The sequence below is a fragment of the Myotis yumanensis genome, unplaced genomic scaffold, assembly GCF_028538775.1.
Source record: "Myotis yumanensis isolate MYYU_CA2020_CCGP unplaced genomic scaffold, mMyoYum1.0.hap1 SCAF_3, whole genome shotgun sequence".
NCBI lineage: Eukaryota > Metazoa > Chordata > Mammalia > Chiroptera > Vespertilionidae > Myotis > Myotis yumanensis.
This window is the reverse complement of record NW_027223754.1, coordinates 163,792,829-163,820,382: the sequence shown is the minus strand read 5'-3', so window position 1 is coordinate 163,820,382 and position 27,554 is coordinate 163,792,829. Positions and strand designations below refer to the sequence as shown.

Genomic DNA, 27,554 nt, shown 5'->3' with positions numbered 1-27,554 from the left:
GTCTTTCCTTGACAGGTGCCAACTATGTGTTGTGCCCTGAGCACTAGGATGGGAGATGGGGATAGGAAGAGAAAGAGGTAAAGAAAGTTCCTTCTAAGGGAGTTTCTGATACGACATAAGCTGAGTGATACAAGGTTCTTTCTAGCACTACAATTCTAGAGGTCAGTAGGTGTAGAAGGCCCAGGACACAGCAAGAAAACACCAGATTTCCCTACGAGGGTCTGAGACATCTTGGTGTAATCATAAGTTTTAGATGAATGAACAATTAGAGAGAATCATGGTTTTCAATATTGGAAAGAGGAGAGAATTTTTTGATCAAAAGGGATTTCTCCTAGGAAGTCTACTTTGGCTCTTTAGTGATTCTTTTTAATAGTTTGTAACTAATTGCTAAATGAGAAGTTCAAGCAACAGATGTGAGCCCTATTCTTTCCTCAAGTCTCAAGCTCAATTTCACCACCTCTTTAAAGCCTTCTCAGGCTGTCTGTACATTGGCAATTACTTATCTCTCTGGCATTCCTACCGGTCTCATTAGGCACTTTATATGTGCAAAAGTTTAAGTTGGTCCTTATCTCCTAATGCACATTTTCTGTCCTTTCAACTTTTTGTAAATCACTTCAGGGAAAGAACAAATCTCTATGTCTTTGGATCCCTAATTCTCAGCATAAAACTTGACCATAGAAAGAACGTAATCAAACGTCCTGAATAAAGGCTTCCAAATAAGAAAGTGATCACATTCTGAGGGACCAGTGAATTGCTTATACTCACCAGCATAAAGAATGTATGATGGCAATTGACACCACAAAAAAAGGAAAAAAGTGGAAAATCAATCCATAACAGATTAAAAATATTTGCAATGAGTATCATTAAATAATTAATATCCAGAATATTTTTAACCCCCCCCCAAAAGTTCATATAACTAAAATATTTTAAAAAGGGTATAGAGCCTGGCTGGTGTGGCTCAGTGATTGAGCACTGACTCATGAACCAATGGGTCACAGGTTTGATTCCTGGTCAGGGCACATGCCCAGGTTACAGCTCAATCTCCAGTAGGGGGCGTGCAGGATTCTCTCATTGATGTTTTTACCTCTCTCTCTTCCTCTCCCTTTCTCTCTCTCTAAAAAAAATAAATAAAAAGGGTAAACAATCCAAATGAAAAATCTGAAAAAAGGATAAACAGGAGACTTACAGAACAGGAATCTTAAATGGCTAATAATGTGAAAAGATGTTCAAGCTCATTAGCAATTGTGGAGATGTGAATTAAAACTGCAAAAAAATTAGATTTCATACCCATTAGGTTGAAAATTAAGTATGACAACGTTACATATAGCAAGAATATGGAGCAATGAGGGCTTTTATTTACTGTTGGTGGATTGTAAATGGAAACGATCACTCTGAAGAACAATTTGGCAATGGCAGTATCTAGTAAGGCTGAAGAAGCCCAAATGCACAGACTCTGTGGCTTGCAATGCCACTCCCTGTACACACCCTAAGGAAACGCCTGATAATATTCACAAAGAGAAATGTAAAATGTGTTCACTGTAACATTATTTGTAATAGCAAAAACTAGGAAACAATCCAAATATTCATTAGCAGGAGGAGAGATAAATTGTGAACTAGCCATACAACAGCATCCATAACAGTATGGAAAGAACAGAGCTAGCAACATGAAACAACAAGAATAAATAAATCTCACAAACAATACTAAGAACAAAAGAAGTTTTTAAAAAATACAGTATAATTCTATTTATATGGTTTAAACATGCAAAAAAATAATTTCTGTGTGTATAATAAAAGTAATTATTATACCGGTAGGAATGCAGGGGGATAATAGACACTAAATTTAAGATAGTGATTACCTTTGGTGGAAAGTGAGTGGAGAAGAGATACTGGTAGCTTCAATTATATATATAACTAGAGGCCTGGTGTACAAAATTCGTGCATGGGTAGGGTCCCTAGGCCTGGCTGGTGATGAGGGCCGATAGGGGCCTTCTGGCTGCCAGCTGGGACCTTCCTTCGTTCCACACCACCCCTGGTGGTCAGTGCACATCATAGCGAGCGATAGAACTCCTGGTCTCCCAAACTCCCACAGGGACACTTTGCATATTAAACTTTTTTATATATAGTTGTTTTCTTAAATTTTGTGGTAGGTATGTGGCTATTTGTTGTCTTACTCTTTATACTTGTAGTTATAGCTGAAATATTTCATAACAGGTAAAAGAATTTATATAGGGTGTAACAACAGACAATATCATGCACATAAGCACACAGGAATGGCCAGGATTTGGGATGGAAGACAAGACTGTTGAATATGTTCACATACCGGACAAGTAAAACAAGAAAGAGTCTCAGAAATTGCTCACCTTGATAGTCCTTTGACCACAAAGACTTTGTTGGAATGTTGCTTCTCCAGTTTGCTCATCACTTCGTAGAGATTGTGGTTCAGCTACAGCCAGCAAGAGAGAAGGAGATGCTAGCCAGATGGAACCTGAGACTGGCATATCCATTCTCTACTTTCTTTCAGACAGCTCTCCCAAATAAAACCTTCCCACCCTTAATTATAAAACTCCTCTTCATTTCTTGGCAGGGTCCTGTCCCACCACCCCTTCCTCCTTGACTTCCTTCTTAAGTTCTGCTTCTTCCATCAGACTGGCTGCTTTTAAGGTTGGGTCCTTGATGTTTGAGATTCTAGCTTCTCAGGTGATCCAGGAAATGGAAACTCATGGTAATATTAACTAGGCAAATCATAATTTAGCCAAAATAACTGTGGAGCGGAACATGTGTGCACGTGGATGTGAATATAGTTGATGATAGCTAAGAGTCTTGGAATCCCAGGACTAGAAAAGACCCCATGAGGTCAGTTCTGTGCCTGCATGTCCTGGGTAGGGTTGGCCCTATTCAAGACCAATGAACTACCAGAGAAACTGACTGGTGCTTAAACACTGTCCTCTTTGTTCTGTAGCAACCAAAGACAGATATTCCACTACTTAGTTCCCCATTTCAGCTGTTCCTTCCATAGGCCTAACCTCCTTTATTCATCTGAAGTTCAAGTTTTGATCCTATTATTCACTTGTTAACGGGGATGGAAAGGACCCTCTGATATGTACTTATGCTTTAATATGGTCAACACAGTTTAATCAAGTGCTTTTGTTTCATGAGAAAAGGGTAAAAATCTGTGGTGCTGATATGGATACTAATGATTATGTAAATTAGGACTACTTTCATATTTACTAGAAAAATCCACGGAGATGTCTAAATTGACCAGCTGTGTCTCACCTTGCTCATTTCTCTGTAGAAGACATCCTTCAAGTTGGAAATGTTTTGAAAGATGGTCACATAACAGCCAATACGACTATCAGGAGACAAAACAACAAACATCCAGGTAAAGGGTTGGTAAAGAAAGTCTTTTTTTGAAAACACAAGGTAGGAGCTTTAGCCAAAGCCAGCCACCACCAAGGACCATCAGAGAAAAGCACCCCACATCCTAAGACCCAGGATGTTCTGGGATCTGCTTCATCAGAGCCAGCCCAGGAGCACACCTGACTCTCAGGAGTGAGAAGGCCAGAGGAGACACTCAGCCCAGGCTGACACCAAATTGTAACAGATCTCTAGCTGCATGAAGTTATCTGATTCAGGCTCTTTAGGTATTGAAGCAGACATTAAAGTGCTTTGAAGAATTTTTAAAGTGCTATATAAATATAAGGACATACAAAAAAGGGAAAATATTACATGCAAATAAAAAAATAAATATAGGGCCAATTACAATTACAATAAGTAATTATTCTTTCTCATTATGCAATATTGAACTTCTGTGAAGCTATATGTGCATTAGTGGAATTCTACTGGAATTGAATTGGGAAAATTTACATTTCAAGAAACTATTAAATTTCACTTCTATTTAAATTAAGTCATATAATGTTTTAGAATACATGTAGTTATTTAAAAGGTTCCATCATATGTAAACTAATATTCAGTGACAATATGAAATACAATGGCTGCAAATGCATTAAAGCATAGCTTGTACAGTGAAAAGAAAATAGGATACAAATGGAATTTCTGCTCAGATTCCTCTTCCAGTGTAAAAAATTTACATCTAAAGTACTTTTACCTACTGTGAAACAAAGACATCTTCATTAATGGAAATAATCATCCCATGATTTATCTATGTAAATGTGGATGGTCACAAACCACGCTTGTTTAAAATAATACATCCTTGTGGCATGAAACCAGATACTCTTACTGTGCATAATGACAGCACTTTACTTGCAAGCTCTCTCCTATTCAACAAGCATCTTGTCTTTAAAGCCGGAAAAGCTGGCAGGGCAAGGATGGTTATCTCTGTATTGCATATGAAGAAACCAATGTCTAGAGTGATAATATTGCCTAATATTATACAAGTTAGCCAGGCTGAGGTTACAACCTACTCTTGGATGCTTTTTTTTCATGAGGTGACAGCACTTTCCAGAATCGTAGTCATTACCTATTATAAAGAACAGGTAGCTCCTCTAGTAGTTCTTGGTTCAGGTCTTCAAACACAAGCTGGGCTTTGTTGAACTCTTCATCTGCCTGGTTGGTAAAAGAGACAGGACAATTCCCCTCAATCCTGAGCCCCAGGATAGACGCTGCTGCTTTTATCCTTTCAGGGACCAGGCTTACTTGGAACCATGCCTCTCCTTCTCAGAGCCATGCCCTCCCCAGCCTTGACTCTCTGGCTATCCTTAGAGCATCAGTGTCAGAGGAAACAGGGACTTCCTTCAGGACACTGGAGGTTGAATTTATCATTTCCTAAACCCAGCGTGACAGGGGAGGCTTTACCAGGCTTTTTTTTTTTTTTTTTACCTTGGCAATCTTGGCCTCATCTTTCTTCTTGGCATTCTGCACCGCCTCCAGGTGGTGTCGGGCACTGTCATAGTCCACAAGTTTCCGACCCCTCTTGGCAATTCTTTCCTAACCCAGAATCATGAGGAAAAAGCCTTGATATTCTTCAGTGGCCACGAAGTAGGTAACAGAGTATCAAACAGAGAGGCAAGATTCCTGGGTCCTATTACCAAATTTCAAGTTCTTTTTTTTTTTTTTTTTTTAAATATATTTTATTGATTTTTTACAGAGAGGAAGGGAGAGGGATAGAGAGTTAGAAACATCGACCAGCTGCCTCCTGCACATCTCCTACTGGGGATGTGCCCGCAACCAATGTACATGCCCTTGACCGGAATCGAACCCGGGACCTTTCAGTCCGCAGGCTGACGCTCTATCCACTGAGCCAAACCGGTTTCGGCAAATTTCAAGTTCTAATATGCTTTTGTACCCAAGGGATCTCCCTTATCTGGAAAGAATGGGAGTTTTCAGGGGGAAATAAAGGGCATTCCCACACTTGGAGGCCTGCATTAAATATTAACATTTCCTACGAACTCACTAGAAACTAGTTCAGCCTCTGGGATAAGTGGTCTTGAGAATCCTATGAAATTGAAAGGCAGGAGTTTTGGATTTCACGCCCAACACTGCCATTTATTAGCCTTGTGACTGAGGGCAAGGCCCTTCTCTTTTGAAGCCTCAGTATCCTTATTTGTCTTTTGGTGTTATTTTAAAGATCAAATGCTGAATATGAAGTGCTTTGAAAATCCTAAAGCACAATAAAAATATTATGACCACTGAGAGTCTCCTCAATCTCATCCAAACTACAAAGTATACTGTTATTGACCCGTCTCATTCTTTCAATCACAGAATTTGAAAGGATCTTAACAATTATTTGGTCCACGTTCCTATGCAATACATGAGCTATCTCTACAATTACTAAATTAAGAAGTACTTTGACTTCTGTTTGAACAGAGAATAGACAACCCATTATCTTATAGTATATTCCATTTTACTTCGTTTTGGGAAAGCTCTAACTATGGGAAAATTAAGGCTCCCTCTCATTTCTTCCTATTAATCTAAAATTAGTGCCTGGCAGACTAGGTGATATAATTGAATGAATTCTAATTCTGCTTTCTGGAACTATTTAGAACAGGTTCACTTCCTTTTTAAACTAACAGACTTTCTAATATTTGCAGATAACTATTATGACTCCTTCTGCTTCTCTACAATAAACATCTTTTAGTCTCATTAGTGGTTTCAAACAACTAAAAGGGATGCTCTAACCTGGATCTAGTTTAAAATCAGTCCAAATCTAGTTCACTGAAATCTAAGTCTAAACATAACCTCCACACTACCTTTAACCCTCCACCCTAACCTCTTGACTAACCCTCAACTTTAATCCTTCTCCTAACCTACTCAACTTTGTTCCTAACCACGGGCTCTAACTCAGCTTATAAGTTTAACCCAATATGGTCTCTTATATGGGCCACTCATAACCCATCCCTGATTATGTAAATCCAGTGAGTACCTTAATTTCACCAAACTGGGCTACATAGTTTTCCATGGTCCTCAAAGCCTGGTCAGCTAGTTTCTCTTCATAGTCTTCCCAAAGGAGATCATTATTCTGTGGGACAGAGGCAAAGGGGAGTTGTGAGGGCTCCACTTCTCAACAACTGCATACCAGGGAAATACCCAAAGTCTTTCTGCAATGGACTTCCTTGTTTGAGCACTGAGAAGAATCAGATGAAGAAACAGCCCTTCCCCAAGGAACTGCCCTATAAGAGGTTAGACATACATTCAGGGATTAAAAACAGGAATAGATGGTCAGAGTATTGGACTCTAGTGCTTGAAGGATAGGTAAGTTTGGGAGTAAATAATTACATGAAGTTAGGTTTCATGAAACCTTCCATAAGGTTTTAAAGAGGGGAAAAGGGTCAAAAACAGAGAGTCCAGATTAGGAAAAACTTGTTTCTACCTTCATAGTTGCAGTTTTTTCTTCTACCTGTGACCGAGACTATACAAATGAACAGTGTGAATTGGCTCGTGCCCTTGACCAGAATCAAACCTGTAGCCATTCAGTCTGCAGGCGGATGCTCTATCCACTGAGCCAAACCGGCTAGGGCTGGCTCCTTTGTTTTCCTATTTGCTTGATGGAGACGCTAAGGTGATGTTGAAATGAGGGCAGGAGTGAGCTGGGAAGAGTTGGAAAGCCGGGAACACTTACCCCTACAATGGCCTTCAGCTCCTCATGACCGTCCCACTCACTGCTGTAGATCTCCTGCAGGGTTTCTGACACTCTCTTTGAGCTTTCATGCATTACTGAAAGGAGAGAGCTCCATAAAGTTTCCCAAAAGTAGTTTGGAATAATCATACAGGTGACAGGCATATCAGGGGGATAGACTGAGAAGGTTTGGGTTATCAGTGAGGGAAGCTGGCTGGGGCTGGGATAGAAAAAGTTACTCTTCCTTGGCCCACCAAGTTCCAGGAGTCAGAAGCAAGCAAGCAAGCGATAAAAACCCTGAGTACGGTTGGGTTTTCCCCATCCCCCAAACCTGCCAGAGCTGCATAAAAGCCTCTGCATTTTCTCCAGTGCTACAATACCCACCTTTGACTGCACTCAGGAAGTTCTTCAGCTCCTTGTATAGCTTGAGGCCCTCTGCCTGAAAGAGAAATGCCTTTGGTGACTAAAGAGATATACAGTGGGGCCTTGACTTACGAGTGTCCCAACTAACTAGTTTTTTGAGATACCAGCTGTCTCTCAGCCGATTTTTAAAAAAAAATATATTTTATTGATTTTTTACAGAGAGGAAGGGAGAGGGATAGAGAGTTAGAAACATTGATGAGAGAGAAACATCAATCAGCTGCCTCCTGCACATCTCCCACTGGGGATGTGCCCACAACCCAGGTACATGCCCTTGACCGGAATCGAACCTAGGACCTTTCAGTCCGCAAGCCGACGCTCTATCCACTGAGCCAAACCGGTTTCGGCAATCAGCCGATTTTTTGCATTGAGTTGATAGAGTAATTTGAGTTAACGAGCTCCTTAATGAGCTCGGTCTCGGAAAGAGTTAAACTCGTAAGTCAAGGCCCCACTGTATGTGGAAAGATGCTGCAGAGGTCAAAGTGTAAAAGTAGCTTAAAAGCAGGGATCAATCCTGAATTTCTTCAAACACTTGCAAATGTAAATTAGCTTTTACTCTCTTTACCAAGAAGTTGAAGGTTGTCTCTTTGGGGCAATTTTTAAGGGGAAATTGTTCCCACTGCATTGGTATGTCTTCTTTCCCATGTCCTTCCTTCCGGTGAACAAGAGCCTATACCTAAGTTTCTTTGTTGAAATTCAGTGATCATCTGGCTTATGCCTTCCTCTCTGGGTAAATTGCTACCATCTTCTGCAGACACCAGACCCTCTTCCTTCCCTGCCCCCTCACACAGGCCATTCTTCTCCTCCCCTAATGTCCTTCTCTGCCTTGGCCCACTTTACCCTTCCCTTCCATCAGCCACCTGCTTTATACTTTCTTCCAAGGAGCCTCATCATTGACTCTCCTGTTCCAACTCCAGTGTCCTCACTTATAGTTCTATCTATCTGCCTGATTCGATCTTTGCTCCTGTGTCTGAATTCTCACTTTTTATGCTAGGACTCCCAAGCAGAGGTTAGGTCTCTTCCCTCTAAAAACAGAAGGGAGGAAGAAATGAAGGTATCATTTAGGTTTGGCAGTTCAACTCTCAACTCAATAGATGAGCTACTTTTGTTACAGCACTGACAAATGTTCATTTAGCCTCTGCTTCTTGAATACCTCCAGCAACCAGAAACTCACATAATCTTTTGTTGAGGATGAACTTCATTTTAAAATAGCTCTATCAGAACTTTTGCCCACTGACCTTACACTGGCCTTCTGTACTCTTGGCAGATATAATTTCTCTTGCACATATGTTTAAAGAGATCTTTCACATGCCCTGTACCAAGTCTTTTTCACAGGTTTCTTCAGTTGTTCCTCAGGGTGTTTTTTAGAGACCCTTCCCCTTCTGTGTGAACTCCAGCTTTTAGGAGTTAGATAAGAAGGAAGTTAGAGGCCAGACCAGCCGTGGGCAAACTACGGCCCACTGGCCGGATCCGGCCCGTTTGAAATGAATAAAACTAAAAAAAAAAAAGGCCGTACCATTTTATGTAATGATGTTTACTTTGAATTTATATTAGTTCACACAAACACTCCATCCATGCTTTTGTTCAGGCCCTCTGGTCCAGTTTAAGAACCCATTGTGGCCCTCGAGTCAAAAAGTTTGCCCACCCCTGGGCCAGACCATTGACATTTTGGAGCCTGACTTTAGGAGTATGGGACTGGACTGAAAGGCCAGGCCCATGGGTCAGAAGCATGATCCTCCTACCAGTTCAGGTGATGAAGTATCTTAGCTAAGATGCATTATTCAGTACATACTTGTGAACTAGTTCATTTGTTTTATTTGCTTGTGCTCATTACTGGGTAGGCTAATGAGCATACCAAACATATAAAAAATTTATAGGAGAAAACCTGAAAATTCTAACAACTTAAATTAAAATTTTGTGTACATCTTTGAAGTAAAGACCATTATTGTTTAATTTTAAAAGAAAATCTAGATCTACTCAAATAAAGAAAACTGGACTAATTATTTCATTTATCTTCTTGCCTCCAGAGCTCTCCTCTAAGCCAGTCCAAACTTTTCACCGTACTTCAGGTTAATAGTCCTCCTCAAGGGGCTGAATACCAGGCTCAAGGGACATGAAAACAAAGATGGTCTCAAGGTAGTCTAACACACTGTGAGAGAGGGGGAAGAACTGGGATTGTGTAGTGTGTCATAGCAAATGAGAATAAAGACAGCAGTAGAGAAATTACCAAAAAGAGTCAGATGCTACAGAGCGGTTAGAATGCAGGAAGAATCTGTAAAAGTTACTGGACTTGGTAATGGGAGGTCACTGTTGACCGTGAGAAAGTGTTTCAATAGCATTATGGAGACAAATTTGGTCGGTTAAAAAAAATTCAGAAACACTCAGCATTCACCAGAAAGGATGTCTCACTTCCTCCTCGTTTTTCCATTAACAGAAAAAAAGTTTAATAGTCTAACATGTTAAATGTACATAATATTTGTTTTAAAATCTTTATTGTTGAAAGTATTACATATGTCCCCCTTTTCCTCCCATAGACCCCTTCTAGCCCACCCCCACTCCCACCCAGGCCTTCACCACCCTATTGTCTGTGTCCATGGGTTATGCATACATGCATATAAGTTATTTGGTTGATCTCTTCTCACCCACCAACCATAATACCTTTTAAACATGGCTATGGTAGGTAGGTATAAGTTTGGGAGTTTTGCAAATGTGATAACCCAGGTTTTAAAAAGTTCTGAAAGAGTTTTATGGATTATAGAAATTAACAAGGATTTAAATTTATTTTTTTGAAAGAAAACAATTCGGACTCAACTCTTTACTTCACCGTGAAGATTTGGTCTGAAAAATACATACGTGAGGAACAAAAGCTGGTAAAATCTTACATAATTTCTATAAATAAAATTCTTAATTTTTATCCCATTGGATATTATATGGCCTAGAAAACCAGGTCAATAATCAGGCTACCATGTATGATCGTGCAGGTTGTATGCACACTGTTCAATACTAGGGGGAACTATTTATACCATAGTCCATAAAATGTGAATGCCTTCTGCCCTCCATCACACCTCACGAAAGTCCAAATCTATTTTTGTGTTTTAGAATCAAGCCTCCTCAAAGTTCTTCCTTTATATTCTTGTTCCTTCCTTTGAGGAGATGAAGTGGTGGTAGTAGGATGCGGGGTGGTGAAAAACACTGAATGTCATTCTTTAATTATTATTATTGTCTAAAGTTTTACATATGTCTTCTTTTTCCCCAATTGACACCCCCTCCCCACACTAACCATTTCCACCCCGGGCAAGTCCCCACCACCCCAGTGCCTGTGCTGAATGTCATTGTATTTCTCTGACCTGTCTTCCCTGAAATGTCTCCAGGCTAAATCACCCCAGGTTCTCACTTGTCTGGGAGTCAAATACTTGTCTCTGCCACCAACTAGCAAGTTATTCTGCTTCTCTGGCTTTAGTTTCCTCATCTATAAATGCCGGGTAAGGCGATGTGTAGCTCTAAATCTTTGTATCGCTTCTGCTCTCTGAAGCCTTGTCAAATTCCTGGCAGCACTATAAAGAGTCTGAGTTAGTCCCTCCAATCCCTATACAAACAGTCCCAGCCCTCAGTTAATGAACCACTCACTCTGGAAGCTTCTCCTAAGCACACAGGTAGGTAAACAGAGCTATGTTCTCTAGGAGACTGGGGTAGTGAGGATAAAGAAGGCCCCAGTCCTGGGGTTCCCTACTTGCTGGAGAAAAATGGACCAGAGAAACCCAAACATTCAGCAAAATAAGTAAATAGCATGACCAACCTTGAGCAAGTGCTGAAAGTGTTTGATCTAATGGAGGTCCAGAACGGGAAAGATAAAGCTAAATTGTTAGATTGGATTTTAAAGGCAATGATTTGGAAGCAGCTCTCAGCTACCAGAAATAAGGGATTAAAGTACTGCTTGGGAAAAAGAATTCTTCCTATATAATGTTTTGGAGAGAGGGAAAAGAGGGAAGCAAGTAGAGCCCTCAAAGAAAAATTACCTATGGAAATTTGATTAGGAACCTAGGGAAGTGCAAGGCCTTGAAATCAGGTTGGAAAGTTTGGGAGTGATATTTTTTTATTAACAAAAAGTTTACCTACAAGTTGATTGTGGATGAGGAAAAGGGCACGTGACCAACTGGTCCAATTTCCAGAATGCTTAACTTTCAATCTCTGGCCTTGTCCTTTTTCCTCCTGTTCGTCTTAGCCACCCCAGGTCAGCCTCAGACCCGACTGTATTATCACTCTCTTTCTTCTTAAACTATGAGAGCCTTGAGGGCAGGTATGTTTCTTATCTGTGAAGTCCCAGCATCCAGCCCAGTACCCGCATGCAGCAGGCACTCATGAAATAAATGTTTGTTAAATGAACTTTCCAAGCATGTTCAAACACGAGTTACTATAGGTGCAGCATTCTCTCAGAAGAAAAGTTTTTCCTTGTTCCTAATCTAACTCCATTTCATTTCTCAAAAATATTCCCCCTATCAAGTGACATTTAGTTGGTGGGATCGCAGAGAGAATTCTGAGGGAACTGTCCCATCTGATATTCTTTTTCTTCTTGATGATCCCATCTCTTATCCTTTCTATTCACACATCTGCCATTGCAGCACCATCTTATAAGGCAGAGAGGGAGAGAAAGGACTGAGGGACAGAATGGGCCAAGAGCTGGAAACCTTTCAAAGTGGGTGTCATCTTACTGACTCCTGTTCTTTTTACCCTGGAGTTGAAAGTAGAACAATAACTGGAGTTGAGAAGAGGCCATGGGAGGCCTTTATTGAGGTACAGGGGGGAAAAGCACAGGTTTTAAGTTTGAATCCTGCAACTCTTATGCTGTTACCTTGATGAAATCATTTCCCTCTCAATCAGATCCTATTTCCCCTCAGAGGAGTTAGTCTAGATCAGTGGTTGCCAAATGCTGTTCTCAGAGTAGCTGCTACATCACAATTACTTAGAGAGCTTAGTGTAAAACACAGATTCCCTAGTTAATGAGCACCTATGGCTGTTAATACCACACAAAAAGGAGACAACCATAATGGTGTGCCTCCAGCTGGGAGAATAGAACACCTACAATAATAAATATTCTTCCCACCAACCAAAAGAAACAAAAACAAAAATATGAATCTCATCAAGGCTCTAAATCTAACTATTAATATTCAGAAAATACAAGTGATAGAGGAACATGTTAAACATACCACGGGGATTCAATCAGCAAAATTTAGACTGCAGGAAACTACAGGAAAACAACCTAGTATCATCAGCAAATAAACTACAAAGGGAGGGATTAGAAACCTACAGATTAAGAGATTTAATTTTAAGAGATTTAAACATGTCAACCAGTTGCTGATGTAAACCAACTATAAAAAAGACACAATTAAGGGAGTGTGAACATTGACTGGATATTTTATGATATTAAGAAGTTATTGCTAATATTTTTCAATATCACTAAGACATATCTTTTTTTTACATATGTTTTAGTGAGATAGTCAACATGAACTATCTGAAAAGATATTTGTGTTATTCTGTTAAGTGAAAAAGGCAAGTTATAAAACCATATAAATGGAATAATTTCACTTTTGCAAACCTCTTTTATTTATAGTGGATATATTTAGAGATCATACACATATATAGCAAAGTAATTGTAAGGATATAAAACAGTATAAAAAATCATTTTTAAATTAATTTTTTTATTGATGTACTTTCTGATTTGTTATGAGTAAATGTTTACAGAAAAATATTTTTAGGTGCAAATAAATATTTTAGGTGATTTTATATATCACAGGGTATTTTTTCCATTGCTTTTTTTTTAGAGAGAGAGTGGAAGGGAGGGAGGGGGAGAAAGAGAGAAGGGGGAGAGAAATATTGATTCGAGAGAGCCATATTGACTGGTTGCCTCCCACATATGCCCCAACCTGGGGCAGGGAGCGAACCTGCAACCCAAGTAGGTACCTGCCCTTGACCAGGAATCGAACCTGAGACCCTTCAGTGCTCGGGCTGACGCTGTAACCAGAGAGACACCAGCCAGGTAGGTGATTATATTTTAAAAGAGTCCTTATCTTTAGAGGTCAATAATGTAATTTTTAAAAATTTATTTTTATTGTTTAGAGTATTACAAATGTTCCCCATTTTACTCCCTTTGCCCTTCTACACCCGGTTCCCACACCACCCCAGACCTTTACCTCACTATTGTCTGTGTCCATGGGCTATGCATATCCATATAATAAAAGCCTACGCGACCGTTATGGCGGAATGACCAGAACGATCGATCCCTATGATGTGCACTGACCACCAGGGGGAAGACACTCAATGCAGGAGCTGCCCCCTGGTGGTCAGTGTGCTTCCATAGAAGGAGCGCTGCTCAGCCAGAAGCTGGCTCATGGCTGGTGAGTGCAGCAGCAGAGGTGGGAGCCTCTCCCGCCTCCAAGGCAGCGCCAAGGAGCAGCGAGCCGAGTTGTAAGGAGCAGCAAGCAGACGGGCGGTAAGGAGTGAGGGGTCCCAGACTGTGAGAAGGATGTCCAACTGCCGGCTTAAGCCCGCTCCCCTAAGCTGGCAGGTGGACATTCTCTGAGGAGTCCCGGACTATGAGAGGACACAGGCTGGGCTGAGGGACCCTCCCCCACAGTGCACAAATTTCATGCACTGGGCCTCTAGTATGCATATAAGTTCTTTGGTTAATCTCCTTTCCCCTTTCCCCCCAACTCTCTTTCATCTGAGATCTGTTAGTCTGTTCCATGCTTCCATGTCTCTGGATCTATTTCATTTGTCAGTTTATTTTGTTCATTAGATTCCACATATAAATAAGATCATGTGATATTTGTCTTTCTCTGATTGGCTTATTTCACTTAGCATAATAATTTCCAGATCTATCCATGCTGTCTCAAGGGTAAGAGATCCTTTTTTACAGCTGTATAGTATTCCACTGTGTAAATGTACCACAGCTTTTTTATCCTCTTATATACTGACTAGGATCCCAGTACGCCTGGCTCAACCCCAAATCCCTCTGGCCGTCTCTGGCTGCTTCAAGGCCTGCCCTCAGTTCCTCAAGTTGCCTCAGGCTGGTCCCGCCTTCTCCAGGCGCCTCCCTGTTTCTGCCCTGTCTCAGGAGCAATGTGGGGGCTCCACCCTGTCATGGCACCGGAGGAGAGCATGGAAGCCTCCTGCCTGCTGCGCTGTGCTCCTTCCCCTGGCAGGTGGGCAGTGGGGCGCTCTGAGTGCAAGCGTGGGTGGTGAAGGACTGGTGAGAGGGGTGCTACGGGCTCTCACCCCCTCCCTCCTTGGCACAGGATGGTCCCACCTCCTCTGGGCACCTCCCCGCTTCAGCCCCATCTCCGGAGCAATATCCCGCTGCGCACGCAGCCTCATGCGATCGGTCGTTACGTGTTATGGCATCCTGACCATTAGCATATTAGCTCTTTATTATTATGACTAGAGGCCCGGTGCACAAAATTTGTGCACTCGGGGGGGGGCTCCCTCAGCCCAGCCTATGCCCTCTTGTAGTCTGGGACCCCTCAGAGGATGTCCACCTGCTGGCTTAGGCCAGCTCCCTGGGGGATCAGGCCCAAGCCGGCAGTCAGACATCCCTCTGGCAGCCTGGCAGCTCTCGGGGGATGTCCACTTGCCAGTGGAGAGCAGGCCTAAGTTGCAGTTGGACATCCTTAGCACTGCTGAGGAGGCGGGAGAGGCTCCCACCACCACCGCTGTACTGGCAGCTGTCAGCCTGGCTTGTGGCTGAGCAGAGCTCCCCCTGTGGGAGCGCACTGACCACCAGAGGGCAGCTCCTGCATTGAGCGTCTGCCCCCTGGTGGTCAGTGTGTGTCATAGTGACCAAAGGTGCGGTCAATTTGCATGTTTGTCTTTTATTCGTGTAGATGGGCACTTGGCCTGTTGAAGTTTTTATAGACAAATAATATACCTAGAATTTGCTTCATAATGATCAAATATGGGGGAAAGTGGTGCAGTCAGATGAAACAAGATTCCCAGGAGTTGATAAATTATCAAAGCCGAGCAATGGGTACATATGGATTCATCACACATCACATATCTTTGTGTAGGTATGAAAATTTCCATTAAAACAAGCTTAAAAGTACAGATTCCCAGGCCCTTCTACCAATGAGCTTGCATTTTAAAATATTCCTAAATGATTCTGATACAGTCTACTACAGAGTTAGATAATAGCTAATAGCTAATATCCTTTTAATATAATTTTAAAGAATTATTTTGCATACTAGAGGCCCAGTGCACGAAATTTGTGCACGGGTACGGTCCCTAGGCCTGGCCTGTGATCAGGGCCATCTTTCCTGCTGCTGGCAGCCAGCCCCGCCCCCCCACCACTCACTCCCAGTTTCCCGTTTGCCATCGGGCCATCGGAGCCTGCCGGCCGGGGGGAGGGACCAAGATTCCGCCCACTCGCTGTCCCTGTCCCTGGGGCGACCAGCGGGATGGGGTCCTTGGCCTGGTACCACCTGCATCCATCACCACCCACCCCTGGTTCCCCGTTCCCCATCAGGTGATTGGAGCCTGCCGGCCAGGGGAAGAGACCAAGAGGTTGGCCGGCAGGCCCTGATCGGATGATTGGGGCCTGTGGGCTGGGGACAGCTCCTGTGTTGAGCGTCTGCCCCCTGGTAGTCAGTGCATGTCATAATGACCAGTCGTTCTGCCGTTCGGTTGATTTGCATATTACCCTTTTATTATATAGGATAATTTGACTAACTGATGTCGAACAATAAAAATTTTGGCTGCGCCCTAGCTGATTTGGCTCAATGGATAGAGCGGCAGCCTGCGGACTGAAGAGTCCCAGGTTCAATTCCAGTCAAGGGCACAGGCGGCCCTGATCCCCAGTCGGGGGGCATGCAGGAGGCAGTCAATCAATGATTCTCTCTCATCATTGATGTTTCTATCTCTATCTCCCTCTTCCTTCCTCTCTGAAATCAATTAAAAAATATTTTGGCTGGTTTTTGTCCCTGGTTCCTGGGAAGTAAGTTCCAAATACTTGGGATTTCCTGAGTGATAGGAGTGTCTTTATTATTCATGGTGGGCCTCTCAGATCATACCTCAGGATGGTAGCAGTTCAGGCTGGAAAGATGAACCATGAATTAGAGGGTTAGGGCTCTGAGACAGGTGATATCAGCCCAACTTCTAGGGGAGGGGAGGAGAGGGATACTAGAGATTAAGTTCAATCACATGGGCAATGATTCACTATGCAATGAAATCACAATAAAAACTGTATAGACACCTGAAGCTCAGGTAAGATTCCTTGGTTGGTAATTCTAGATCAGTTTGTTGGGAGGGTGATATGTCTTGTGGACACAGAAGCTTCACATTTGGGACCCTCTCAGACCTCACTGTATATGTCTTCACTTGGCTGGTCTTGACTTGTATTCTTTATAATAACACTGTAATTGTACCTAGAACACATTCCTAAGTTCTATGAATCATTCTAGAAAATTATGGAAGCTGAGCAGCTAGTAGGAAGCCCAAAATTTATAGCCAGTTGGTCAGAAATGCAGACGGCCAGGAAACTCTGGAGTTTGTGCCTGGTGTCTGAAGTAAGGCAGTGTAGTAGGGGACTATGCAATGTAACTGGATATTTGTTTAAGTTAATAACTCCCTTCTATTAAAAGAGGGGGTCACAATCTCCAAGACTAATGTAAGAATTAAATGAGATGTGTGTAAAGCACTGTGCACGATGCCTGGCACATGGAGATGAAAAGTCAAATATCCCATGGAAGGCTAAACCTCTGTTATCCACTTCTTAATGTAAATTTTCTACATAAAATTACCTATACTATCCAGTGAAGACAGAAGGAACAGTGAGAACAGAAGGTGTTGGTGAGAATGACAGGTGAAAAGATGGAGGTATTATTTTAGAATAAAGGGTTTATGTAGATGTAGTGAACAAAAAGGCCACAAGGAAAACATGAGGCTATTGAGATAAGAAGAGTCCTAGGGTGGAAGAGAGGCACCCTGGGAAGTAAATAAGGTGACAGGGGCTCATTTTGATTTTGTCTAAAGACCTAGTCATGCCACTGTACCCTGGGGAAACCACTAAGAAAAAAGAACACTTATCTGCCCAACCGTCCCCAGAACCCAGGGTCAGCAGAAGCAGGAAAGGTAAGTTCCTCTGGTTCCAAGACAAGGATAAGCAGCACCGATGGCCCTTACACCTGGGGAAGATGAGGTACTAGGAATGCTTTCTGATTTGAAGAACGTGCTGTTCCTCTACCACTCAGCCCTCTAAGCTCCCCTTCCCCACCCTCCAGATTACCTGTTGTTGGTAAAAGTTGTTGGCACTTTGTTCAAACCGTTCATCTTTGGTTTCCACAGTTTTCCCCAACTTCTGCAGTACCTGGGAATATAAGTCAGAGAGGCCCATAAGGTTATATATAGTCAAGTCTCTCTTATCTATTGGCTTCACATAACCCTGGCTTCGCTCAGAGTTTCAGATGCAACTAAAGGGCCACTGTACTCATATCAGCTCAAAAGAATTAGGTATACAGCACATTGTTGAATACATAATCATATTTTATGGCTCTTTTCACATTGGATACTCTTAGGGATATGCAGCAGTGTGCTAGAGGATATACATATATAAAGCCCCAAATAAATAAGGTATATATTCCTGGAATGACATTGTTATTTATTTATAGTGTTCTTTGCAAGGGGATGGGGAAAGTATTATATTAAAACAACAATTAATACCCAGGACGGTGTGGTTCAGTGGGTAGAGCATGGACTGCACACTGAAAGATCACAGGTTTAATTCCCGGTCAGGGGCACGTACCTGGGTTACAGGATTTTTGTTGTTTTTTAATATATTTTTATTGATTTCAGAGAGGAAGGAAGAGGGAGAGATAGAAACATCAATGATGAGAGAGAACCATTGATGGGCTGCCGCCTGCACACCCTGCTGGGAATCCAGCCCACAACCTGGGCATGTGCCCTTGATCGGAATCGAACCCAGGACCATTCAGTCCACAGGCTGACGCTCTATCAACTGAGCCAAACCGGCTAGGACAGGGTTGTAGGTTGATGCCTGGCCCCGGGTTGGAGTGCATGCTAGATGCAACCAATTGATATGTTTCTCCCTCCTCCTTCTCCTGTTCTTTTTCCTTCTCCTCCTCCTCCTCTTCCCTTTTACTCTTTCCACAAATCAATGGAAAAAAAATATCCTCAGTGAGGATTAACAACAACAACAAAAAAAAGTAAAAAGTGCATGGCTTTTAAAGACATAGAATGAGCCTTAAAGACATTTTTCACTTGAGAAAGTCTCTTCCAGCTATAGCCCAGGTTCCCCTAGATAGATGAGGTCAGAGAGGTGCACAGGGGACTCCTCTCTTATGAGGGCCCTTCTTTAAGAAGCCCTGATAAAATGCATTTAAAACTCAGCTAAAATTAATGCTATCCATGTTTATTTCCTTTCCACTGGGAACCTGAGAGCTAAATATTATTCCGGTCTTGGTGCTAATGAAAAGGACATGGAAATGAAAAATGTACAGTACCCGTTTTCATAGGGGACACACACATAAACAAGTAAGAAAGTCCTGCCTCTTCTATCTGTGACCCATTTTGGAAGGAGGTACCACCAACCTTAGGTCCAAGTTGGAATATCAGGAGTTTCCTGCCCTCAATTCCTTCTCTCTCATCTCCTTCATTGAGTCCCTCAACATGCCCATCTCTGAAAATCATCCCATGCTTTCTAGTCTCATTGCCATAGCTTCAGCCCAGGCCCTGATTGTTTTTCACCTGCTCTGCTATAATAAGCCTATCATGCTGCTACTTAAAACCTTCTAATGATTCTCCATTTATCTTCTCAAAAAAATGTTATTACATACCCATTATGTTTCTGTAAGTTATAGTTCAAGCTCTAGCATGCATGCAGGTCTCGGTGATCTCACTACTCACTTAGCCTCAGCTCTCATAGTTCCTTCTTCCTGTACGTCCCCCCCCACCCCAACACTTTATTGGTTTCCTGAATAAGCCATATTTCTGCTTGTTGTAGATGCTGTGCCCTCTTGCTGGAATGTTCTTCCCCACCTTGGCTGTCAGGCCACTATCTAAAAAACTCAGTTCATAATCTATATTCTTTGTGACACTTAATCACATCTACTTCATCTTATTAATCAAGTTAATCACTCCCTCCTAAGCACTTACAACTTCTGTACCTTATATGCACTTCTGTTATTGTTTTATTATTTTGTATTTATCTGTCTATGCTTCTTTCTAAATTGTGAGCTCCCTGAGGATTGGGTACTTGCCGTACTTATTTAGATTTCTCAGTATCCAGCAAATAGATACTTAATAGTTATAACAGGAAGGAGAGTAAGACTGATATAGGAGAGGACAAATGCCAGGCCTTTAATAAAGATTTTTTTTTTGTTAATTCTCACTGGAGGATACTTTCCCATTTATTTTTATTTTATTAAAATATTTTTATTGATTTCATAGAGGAAGGGAGAGCAATAGAGAGATAGAAACATCAGTGATGACAGAGAATTATTGATTGGCTGCCTCCTGCACGCCCCCTACTGGGGGCAGGTCGAGCCTGCAACCCGGGCAGGTGCCCTTGGCTGGAATTGAACCCAGGACCCTTCAGTCCACGGCCAGATGCTCTATCCACTGAGCCAAACCGGTCAGGGCAGGAAGACTCTATTCTTAATCCGGGGGTTAGTGTCTCTCACTTCTGGAGCTTTCTCTATAATGGTTAAGATCAAGGACTCTGGAATCAGACAGATAGATATATGCCCCCATCTTGGCCTTTCCACTTACTGGATATAAACCTTTGGGCAAATCACTTAAACTCTTGAGCCTCAGTTTACAGAACTCCCTTTCCCCTATTAAGATAATAGTATCTCCTGGGGTTGGTGGCAGAATTGAATATTATACATATAAATTGCTTTCACAGTGCTGCCCGAAGGTGAGTACTCAAAACAAATCCACTAGCACTATGTCTAGTTCCACCCCCTCCCCTATTTCCTTTTCAGTTTAACCTTATGAGTTTGTCTGTCTCTAACTCTACCTTACTTAACACCCAGCACTGGGTGTGCAGAGTAGGCCATCTTCCTTGGCTCCACCCTCTCCCCCTAAGAAAGTTGCAAAACCACCTTGTTTAGTGATTAACACAGCTCTCACTTCCTTCCTGCTACCCCTCCCTTCCTTTGCTTGGGGCATAATTCTTCTTAGGTGGAGGAGGCTGAAAGGATAGAGGAGTCCACTGAGTCTGGAATCAACATGGCAAACTACAAAGCAGACCTATGTTCCCAATCCCCAAAAGGCTCAAGGCAAAAAGGCTTGGAAGGTGTGGGAGTGTGTGTGCTGAGGGAACACTCCCACCTTCAATTCTGAAACTGAGAAGATGAGTATTATCACCCTGGAAACATAACCCAGTGCCCTGGGCCCAAAGTCATTTGTTGTCGTAAGCAATGGGGCCAGGAACATAGATACTTACACTATGTTATAGATGTTCTTTCTTAACTAGAGTTCCTTGAGGGAAGTGGGTGTACACATGCTCCACAGATGTTTGTTGAAAGAATTAGTAAGTTCTATCTCAGGATCACTTCCTAGTAAAGGCCCACGTAATGCCAATCCCCAAAGTCCTGCACTGAAAATTCTGACCCAGTTTGTTTGGCTTAGCAGCTGGGAAGGTAGAATATGGATATTTAGGCAGAAAGAGCAGAGACAAGAGAGAAAGTAAATGTGGCAAAATGTTAACACTTGGTGAAACAGGTAAAGAATATTCTAGTGTCCATAGATTTACATTCTGTGTGAGTTGAAGTGGGAAGGTAAAGCTTTAAAAAAAAAAAATCACCGCCAAAACCGGTTTGGCTCAGTGGATAGAGCGTCGGTCTGCGGACTGAAAGTACCCAGGTTCGATTCCGGTCAAGGGCATGTACTTGGGTTGCAGGCACATCCCCAGTAGGAGATGTGCAGGAGACAGCTGATCGATGTTTCTAACTCTCTATCTCTCTCCCTTCCTCTCGTAAAAAATCAATAAAATATATTTAAAAAAAAAATCACTGCAGATATGTTTGGTACCTATAGTTCCTCACCATGACCTTTCCCCATAATCATTTATTATATCTTAGTTAATTCTCTCAGTTGGGATAATTTGAGTAGGGCCTGCACATTAGATATTATGAAATTTTACTGCATTTTTTTTTTTACTTTTTTTTTTTTTTTATTGCTTAAAGCATTACAAAGGGTATTACATATGTGTCCTTTTTTCCCCCCCACCCTTGACAAGCCCCTGCTGCATTTTTTTCCTTAGGTGCGATAATGATACTGTAGATATGTAAGAAAATTTATTTTCAGGATATATGCTAAAGTAGGCTCTATTCAATATGGCCCTAATATACTTCCCAGCCTTTTCTCCCACCACTCCTTGCCTAAAAGGATTTCCAGAAGCCATGTCTGACTCATGTTGGCATTCCTCATCTCTTGCCTAAGGAACTACTAATTAGCCAGAATTCCTACTTCACATTCAGACTCCACTACAAAACCTCCCTCAATTCTCCTCAATCTTTTTGTCTGAATTCCCACAGAGGTGCAGCTCTCTCAGGTCACTTATTTTATCTTTAAAAAACAAACAAAAAACTAGATTGTAAGCTTCTGACAGGCAAAAATGCCTCTTACTCATCTCTAAATTCCCTCCTGGGTCCAGCCAGGTATCCTGGACAAAGGAGTTTTTCTCTAAATATTGTTGATTGGACCATCTGAGATACATGTTGAATAAAAGTCAACAGAGGGAAAAGAGCAACAAAGGAGTGGGGAGTTAGAGACCTGAGTTTTCCACAGAGATATCACAACCAGTTGGTGAAAGCATTAGCGTGAAATGTGAAAATGTATCATCTTGTAAAAACACAATAAAGCGAGTTTGAATTGTCTCATGCTGAGTCTGGATGGGAACTGGAAAATGACACAAGAATGCTTCGCCTCCATCGTGTTTAACAGTCACCAGACCTTCACGCCTAGTTTTTCAGAGGAGGTGGTCTGAGCAAAAGGTGTTCCTACTCCCAGCTTTGCTCCTGAGAAAAGATCAGAAGGAAGTGGGCAGGCCAGCAGGAAGTGGGGAGGCACAGATGTCCGAGTGGTTTATCGGGAACCTTGCAGAGAGCAGCCTGCGTTTGGCATCCAGAGGCAAGACACCTGGGTTCCAGTGATAGTTCTGCCACATGCCAATCTCTTTTGAGCCTTGTTTCCTCATTTCTAAAATTGGGATACTAATAACATGTGTAAGGGTTGAAAAGATGAAGTGAAATCATATTATGACTATGTTGGCTCCATAAAGAGAAAGATCATGTCTTTCTTAGTGGGCACTTGATATTTGACACATTTGACTATTTGACATGTTAGTTATTACATACCACTGAGAAGAGTACAGCCAACTGCTTATAGAAAGACTGCAAAGTTTCCTAGGGAGTCCTTTCTTTTGACTGTAACTTTCGCCGTCTTTATCTTGCCTTCAATAACTTCCCATTCAACCATAGAAAAATAAAAATAACTTCCCAAGACTCAAGAACTCCGGCAGGCTGAGTAAGCTGAGCTCCTCCCCACATCCCAAGCCGTTCCCACTCTGTCCATGCATGCAGTATCCGCTATCTTTAAGGTGCCAGCTGAACTGTCCAATTTCTGCGTGCCCTTCTGTCTAACTTCAGAGTATTTTCTTGTTTTCTGCAACAACTTGGGAATTCCCCAGGGCAGATTTGAGTTTGTCCCTCCCTCTGCCTTCTCAGGGTTCAGACCAGGAAAAACAGTGTGTGCCTGGGCAGCTGGTTCTCCCTTTGGGAGGCATTTGACACTGTGGTTCAAAGAGCCCTCTCTCCCCTTCTCACTTTAGTGTCCTTACCATGTTGAGTTTCCAAATCACTCAACACCAAATCGCTCGTTTTACAAATGCAGAATCTGAAGTGGGCAGAGCAGGGACATTATTTACCTAAGGCTTAGGACTCCATGCTTAGAAAAGGAGAGAAATCCCAAAGCAAGGGCATAGTGTTGATAGGGTAGATGAGGACAGAAGGTGAAAGAGTTAAAGTCAATTTCTGTATCTTTTAAAAATAACTATTATCCCTAGTTTTTATCTTTTGGGTTTTCTTTTTGTTTTTCCAACCCCTAGTATCGCTAGCCTTCCCCTCTTCTCTAGTACCTTCTGTTTCTAACCAGACCTTAAACTCCGATCTCTATGAATCCGATCTGTAACAAGACAGCCTTTTGAAGGCTGAAACCATGACCAAGGTGAAGTTAGGGCAAGGTGATGTCGCAGTCTAGCCACACAATGTCCCCTTTCCTCTGCTTTTTCACAGGAACCAGCTTCTCCCCGCCCTCCCTCTTCCACTGTGAGCTTCTTAAAGACAGGAACTGTATCTACATTCCATCAAGTCTCTGTTGATAATCTCCTGTGGGAGTGCTGGTTGCCTTTAATCCTTCCAGGACCTAAGCCAGTGCTCTGCTTTTAGAAGATGACAAAAGTATGCCAATTCTTCAGCATGTGGTATTCATCCAAATGCTTCTAAGACCACGACCCCTTAGGAAACCACAATGCTATGTCAGGTCCTTCTCTCTCTCCCTCCACCTTTCCTTCTGGCTTATTCATCTTCCCAGACCATCTCATCTGCCAGAGTGTTAACGGCGGGAGCAGGAGTCGAGGTTAGAGGCAAAGAAAACCCTCTGGGTAGGTAGACACAAGAATGCCATTACATGTGTGGAGAAGTGTCCACATACTCCACATAGGCAGGCACGTCACAGACCGACAACCTGCCTACCCGCTAGGGCTGGAGTAGGACCACCGAGAGCGAACCAAGGGCACAACGTAAAGGGAAGCACCTTCATCAGCCCGGACCGGACAGGAAGCAGACACGGCCGCTCTTACAACAGCTTAGACAGCACCCGGGGGCCAGGCGGGGTGAGGGACAGAGACTCCTGCAGCAGTGGTTCTCAACCTTCTGGCCCTTTACATACAGTTCCTCATGTTGTGACCCAACCATAAAATTATTTTCGTTGCTACTTCATAACTGTAATGTTGCTACTGTTATGAATGGTAATGTAAATATCTGATATGCAGGATGGTCTTAGGCGACCCCTGGGAAAGGGTCGTTCGGCCGCCAAAGGGGTCGCGACCCACAGGTTGAGAACCGCTGTGCCCTGCAGAATGGCTCGTCCTTGGACTCCAGGCCAAGCCACCCGGGGGCACAGGGCAGCACAGCGGGCCATTTCCGTCTCAGGGCTTTGAGGGAATCACCACCTTGGAACCATCCATGTCATCGTCTGTGAAACCCCATCCCCGCTGAATTGCCGGGGTCAGCACTGCGCCCAGCCTCGCAGTGTCAGGTCCCTCCCTTCATCTCTCCGGGGTCAGCCGAGCGTTCAGGCTCCTGGAGAGAGGGCCGTCTCCCAGCGCCCTCCTCCTGCCAAGATGGGGTGATTTCTGCCTCTCCTCGAGCCTGCCTGTTTCCATAGGCACCTCCCCGCTCCTGCTTCCCAGGAAGCCGGACCCTCCTCTCAGCCCAGGCCTCGGGCCCCTCCGGACACACCGGCCTCGGGCCTCGCTCCGGCGGCGGCGGGCGCTTACCTTCTCCTGGGCCCGGCTGAACTTCTTCTGGACCTGCTTGGCGAACAGGCCGGCCGCGCCGCCAGCCTTGCCCTCAGCCATCCTGTCGCTCCCGGGGGCGGCGGCCCTGACCGGAGCCCTGTGGTTTCTGGAGGCTCCTGGGGAGGAAGTGCGGCTCCCAGCATGCCTCGCTCCGCGGGGGCGGGCCGCCCACTTCCCCTGGGCGCTGCCCCTGCGGGGCTGGGCTGTCCGCCTCAGGCCCCTCGGGACCGCCCACCCGGAGGCCCCCCAAGACCACCCCAGGCCCCTCAGGACCACCCACCCGGAGGTCCCCCAAGACCACCCACCCGGAGGTCCCCCAAGACCACCCCAGGCCCCTCAGGACCGCCCACCCGGAGGCCCCCCAAGACCACCCCAGGCCCCTCAGGAGCACCCGGAGGTCACCCCAAGACCACCCTAGGCCCCTCAGGACCACCCACCCGGAGGTCCCCCAAGACCACCCAGGCCCCTCAGGACCACCCACCCGGAGGTCCCCCAAGACCCCCCAGGCCCCTCAGGACCACCCAGAGGCCCCTCAGGATCCCCCCAGGACCCTCTGGACCTCCCCGAGGTCACCCCAAGACCACCCTGAGGCCGCCCCAAGACCACCCTGAAGCCCCTCAGGATCCCCCCAGGCCCCTCAGGACCACCCACCCGGAGGTCCCCCAAGACCACCCCAGGCCCCTCAGGACCACCCAGAGGCCCCTCAGGATCCCCCCAGGACCCTCTGGACCTCCCCAAGGTCACCCCAAGATCACCCTGAGGCCCCTTAGGACCACCTGAGGTCACCCCAAGACCACCCTGAGGCCCCTCAGGACCACCTGAGGTCGCCCCAAGCCCACCCGAGGCCACCCAAACTCCATTGCAGCGAGCCTGGGCCCATACAGCGGCCACCCTGAACCCTGAAGCCCTCCCTGCCGCCCAGCACGGGGATTTGGGGGGGGGGGGGGAGTGAGGTGCCGCCCAGAACAGCAGGTGAGGGGCCAGGTGGGGACTTGTGGAGCTCAGGGTAGAGACTGGGCCTGCTGGGAAGAGCCAGAAACTCGGCCGCCCTCAGGCAGTGCTCACTCAGGACCAACTTCAAAGATCTCCAGCCCTAAGGCTGAAGGTATGGGAGCACCAGCCCCCTGAACAGTTTTCCAACGGGGCCAATTAGCTACAACTACTGGCGCAGGAAAGTAAGGAGGAAACAGTGGGGTGGGAAATATTGTGATTTTTCACTCAGCGAGAGTAGTTATTGTTTGGGAAAGCGCCTTTCATTTATACGGGTATGTATACTGGGTGGCCAAGCAACATGTACTTCCTTCTGTCAGGTTACCTGTTTTAAAGATGGAAAGCCTCTATCAGAGGCTGGCTCTAAGGCTAGAACTGGTAGGGACAGAGTCCACACCTGAATTTGAAAGGGAGGAACAACTGAGGTAGAGACAGAAATGGAGGTGCTTAGGGAAGGAGAGGATCTTATTGAAAGAAGAATGAGGAGGAGCGTATGGAAGCCTGTGCTGGGATGGAGAGCAAATCTTTCTAGCTTGATAAACTAGTACAATGTAACTGGAAGGAAGCAGAATGTGAAGACAGACACAGATTGTGAAAGTCTGGGTGGGACCGCTGCTTTTACAACGGTCGCTTCTCTATGTAGGTCTCCAACAGGAAGTTACTCTCTGACTTGTTGGAGGGGATGGCTGGAAATTAGGACACTAGATTTGGAGGAACCATTTACTCAAGGATTTTTCAGTGCAGATAAAATTCCCTTAAGGAAGGGAAGAGGGTCAAAATACTACTTCCTAAGGAATGGAGAGGGAAACTGGAGGCCTGGGACAAAATTAGAGGCCCTTGTCTATTGTTTTCCAAGGTCATTCCCCAAAGTGGATGTACTACTCTGAGGATCAGCCGTGTGACTGGCATTGCTGAGTGTTGGGAAGCCAAAGATGAATGAAAAACATTTGATCTTTAACCTCAGATGCTTCATGTCGACAGATGGAGAGAGGTTGGTAATCAGATGATCATAATGTTATGTTATATACTAGAGGCCTGGTGCACAAAATTCATGCACTGGGGGAGAGGAGTGTCTCTCAGCCCAGCCTGCACCTCTCCAATCTGGGACCCCTCAGGGGAAGTCTGACTTCCGGTTTAGGCCCGATCCCTTAAACTAGCAGTTGGACATCCCTCTCACAATCCGGGACTGCTGGCTTTCAACTGCTCGCCTGCCTGCCTGATCACCCCCTAACCACTCCTCTGCCAGCCCGATTGATGCCTAACTGCTCCCCTGCCAGCCTGATCACCCCCAACTGCCCTCCCCTGCCAGCCATCTTGTGGTGTCCATCTTTGACCACATGGGGGCGGCCATCTTGTGCGAGGGTGTGATGGTCAATTTGCATATTACCTCTTTATTATATAGGATGTTATTCATTTATAGAACTAGAGCCAATATTTTCAGGTAATAGATCAATAGAATTCATTCTCAGTGTTAGTTGTGAG

The 27,554-nt window shown here is 44.2% G+C and overlaps 1 protein-coding gene across 3 annotated transcripts in view; it reads right to left on the bottom strand.

The window, feature by feature from the left end:
• BIN2 (bridging integrator 2) overlaps positions 1–25,196 on the bottom strand; it is a 32,370-nt gene extending 7,174 nt beyond the window's left edge. For all 3 annotated transcript variants that reach the window (XM_070410210.1, XM_070410211.1, XM_070410212.1), the window contains exons 1-9: positions 25,062–25,196; positions 17,766–17,846; positions 7,457–7,511; positions 7,076–7,170; positions 6,380–6,475; positions 4,837–4,944; positions 4,478–4,563; positions 3,274–3,349; positions 2,361–2,443 (exon numbers count right to left, since the gene is read on the bottom strand). In XM_070410210.1, the coding sequence (XP_070266311.1) occupies positions 2,361–2,443; positions 3,274–3,349; positions 4,478–4,563; positions 4,837–4,944; positions 6,380–6,475; positions 7,076–7,170; positions 7,457–7,511; positions 17,766–17,846; positions 25,062–25,142 (761 nt within the window). In that variant the 5' untranslated portion in view covers positions 25,143–25,196. The remainder of the gene's footprint in view (positions 1–2,360; positions 2,444–3,273; positions 3,350–4,477; positions 4,564–4,836; positions 4,945–6,379; positions 6,476–7,075; positions 7,171–7,456; positions 7,512–17,765; positions 17,847–25,061) is intronic.
• Positions 25,197–27,554: the final 2,358 nt, after the last annotated feature.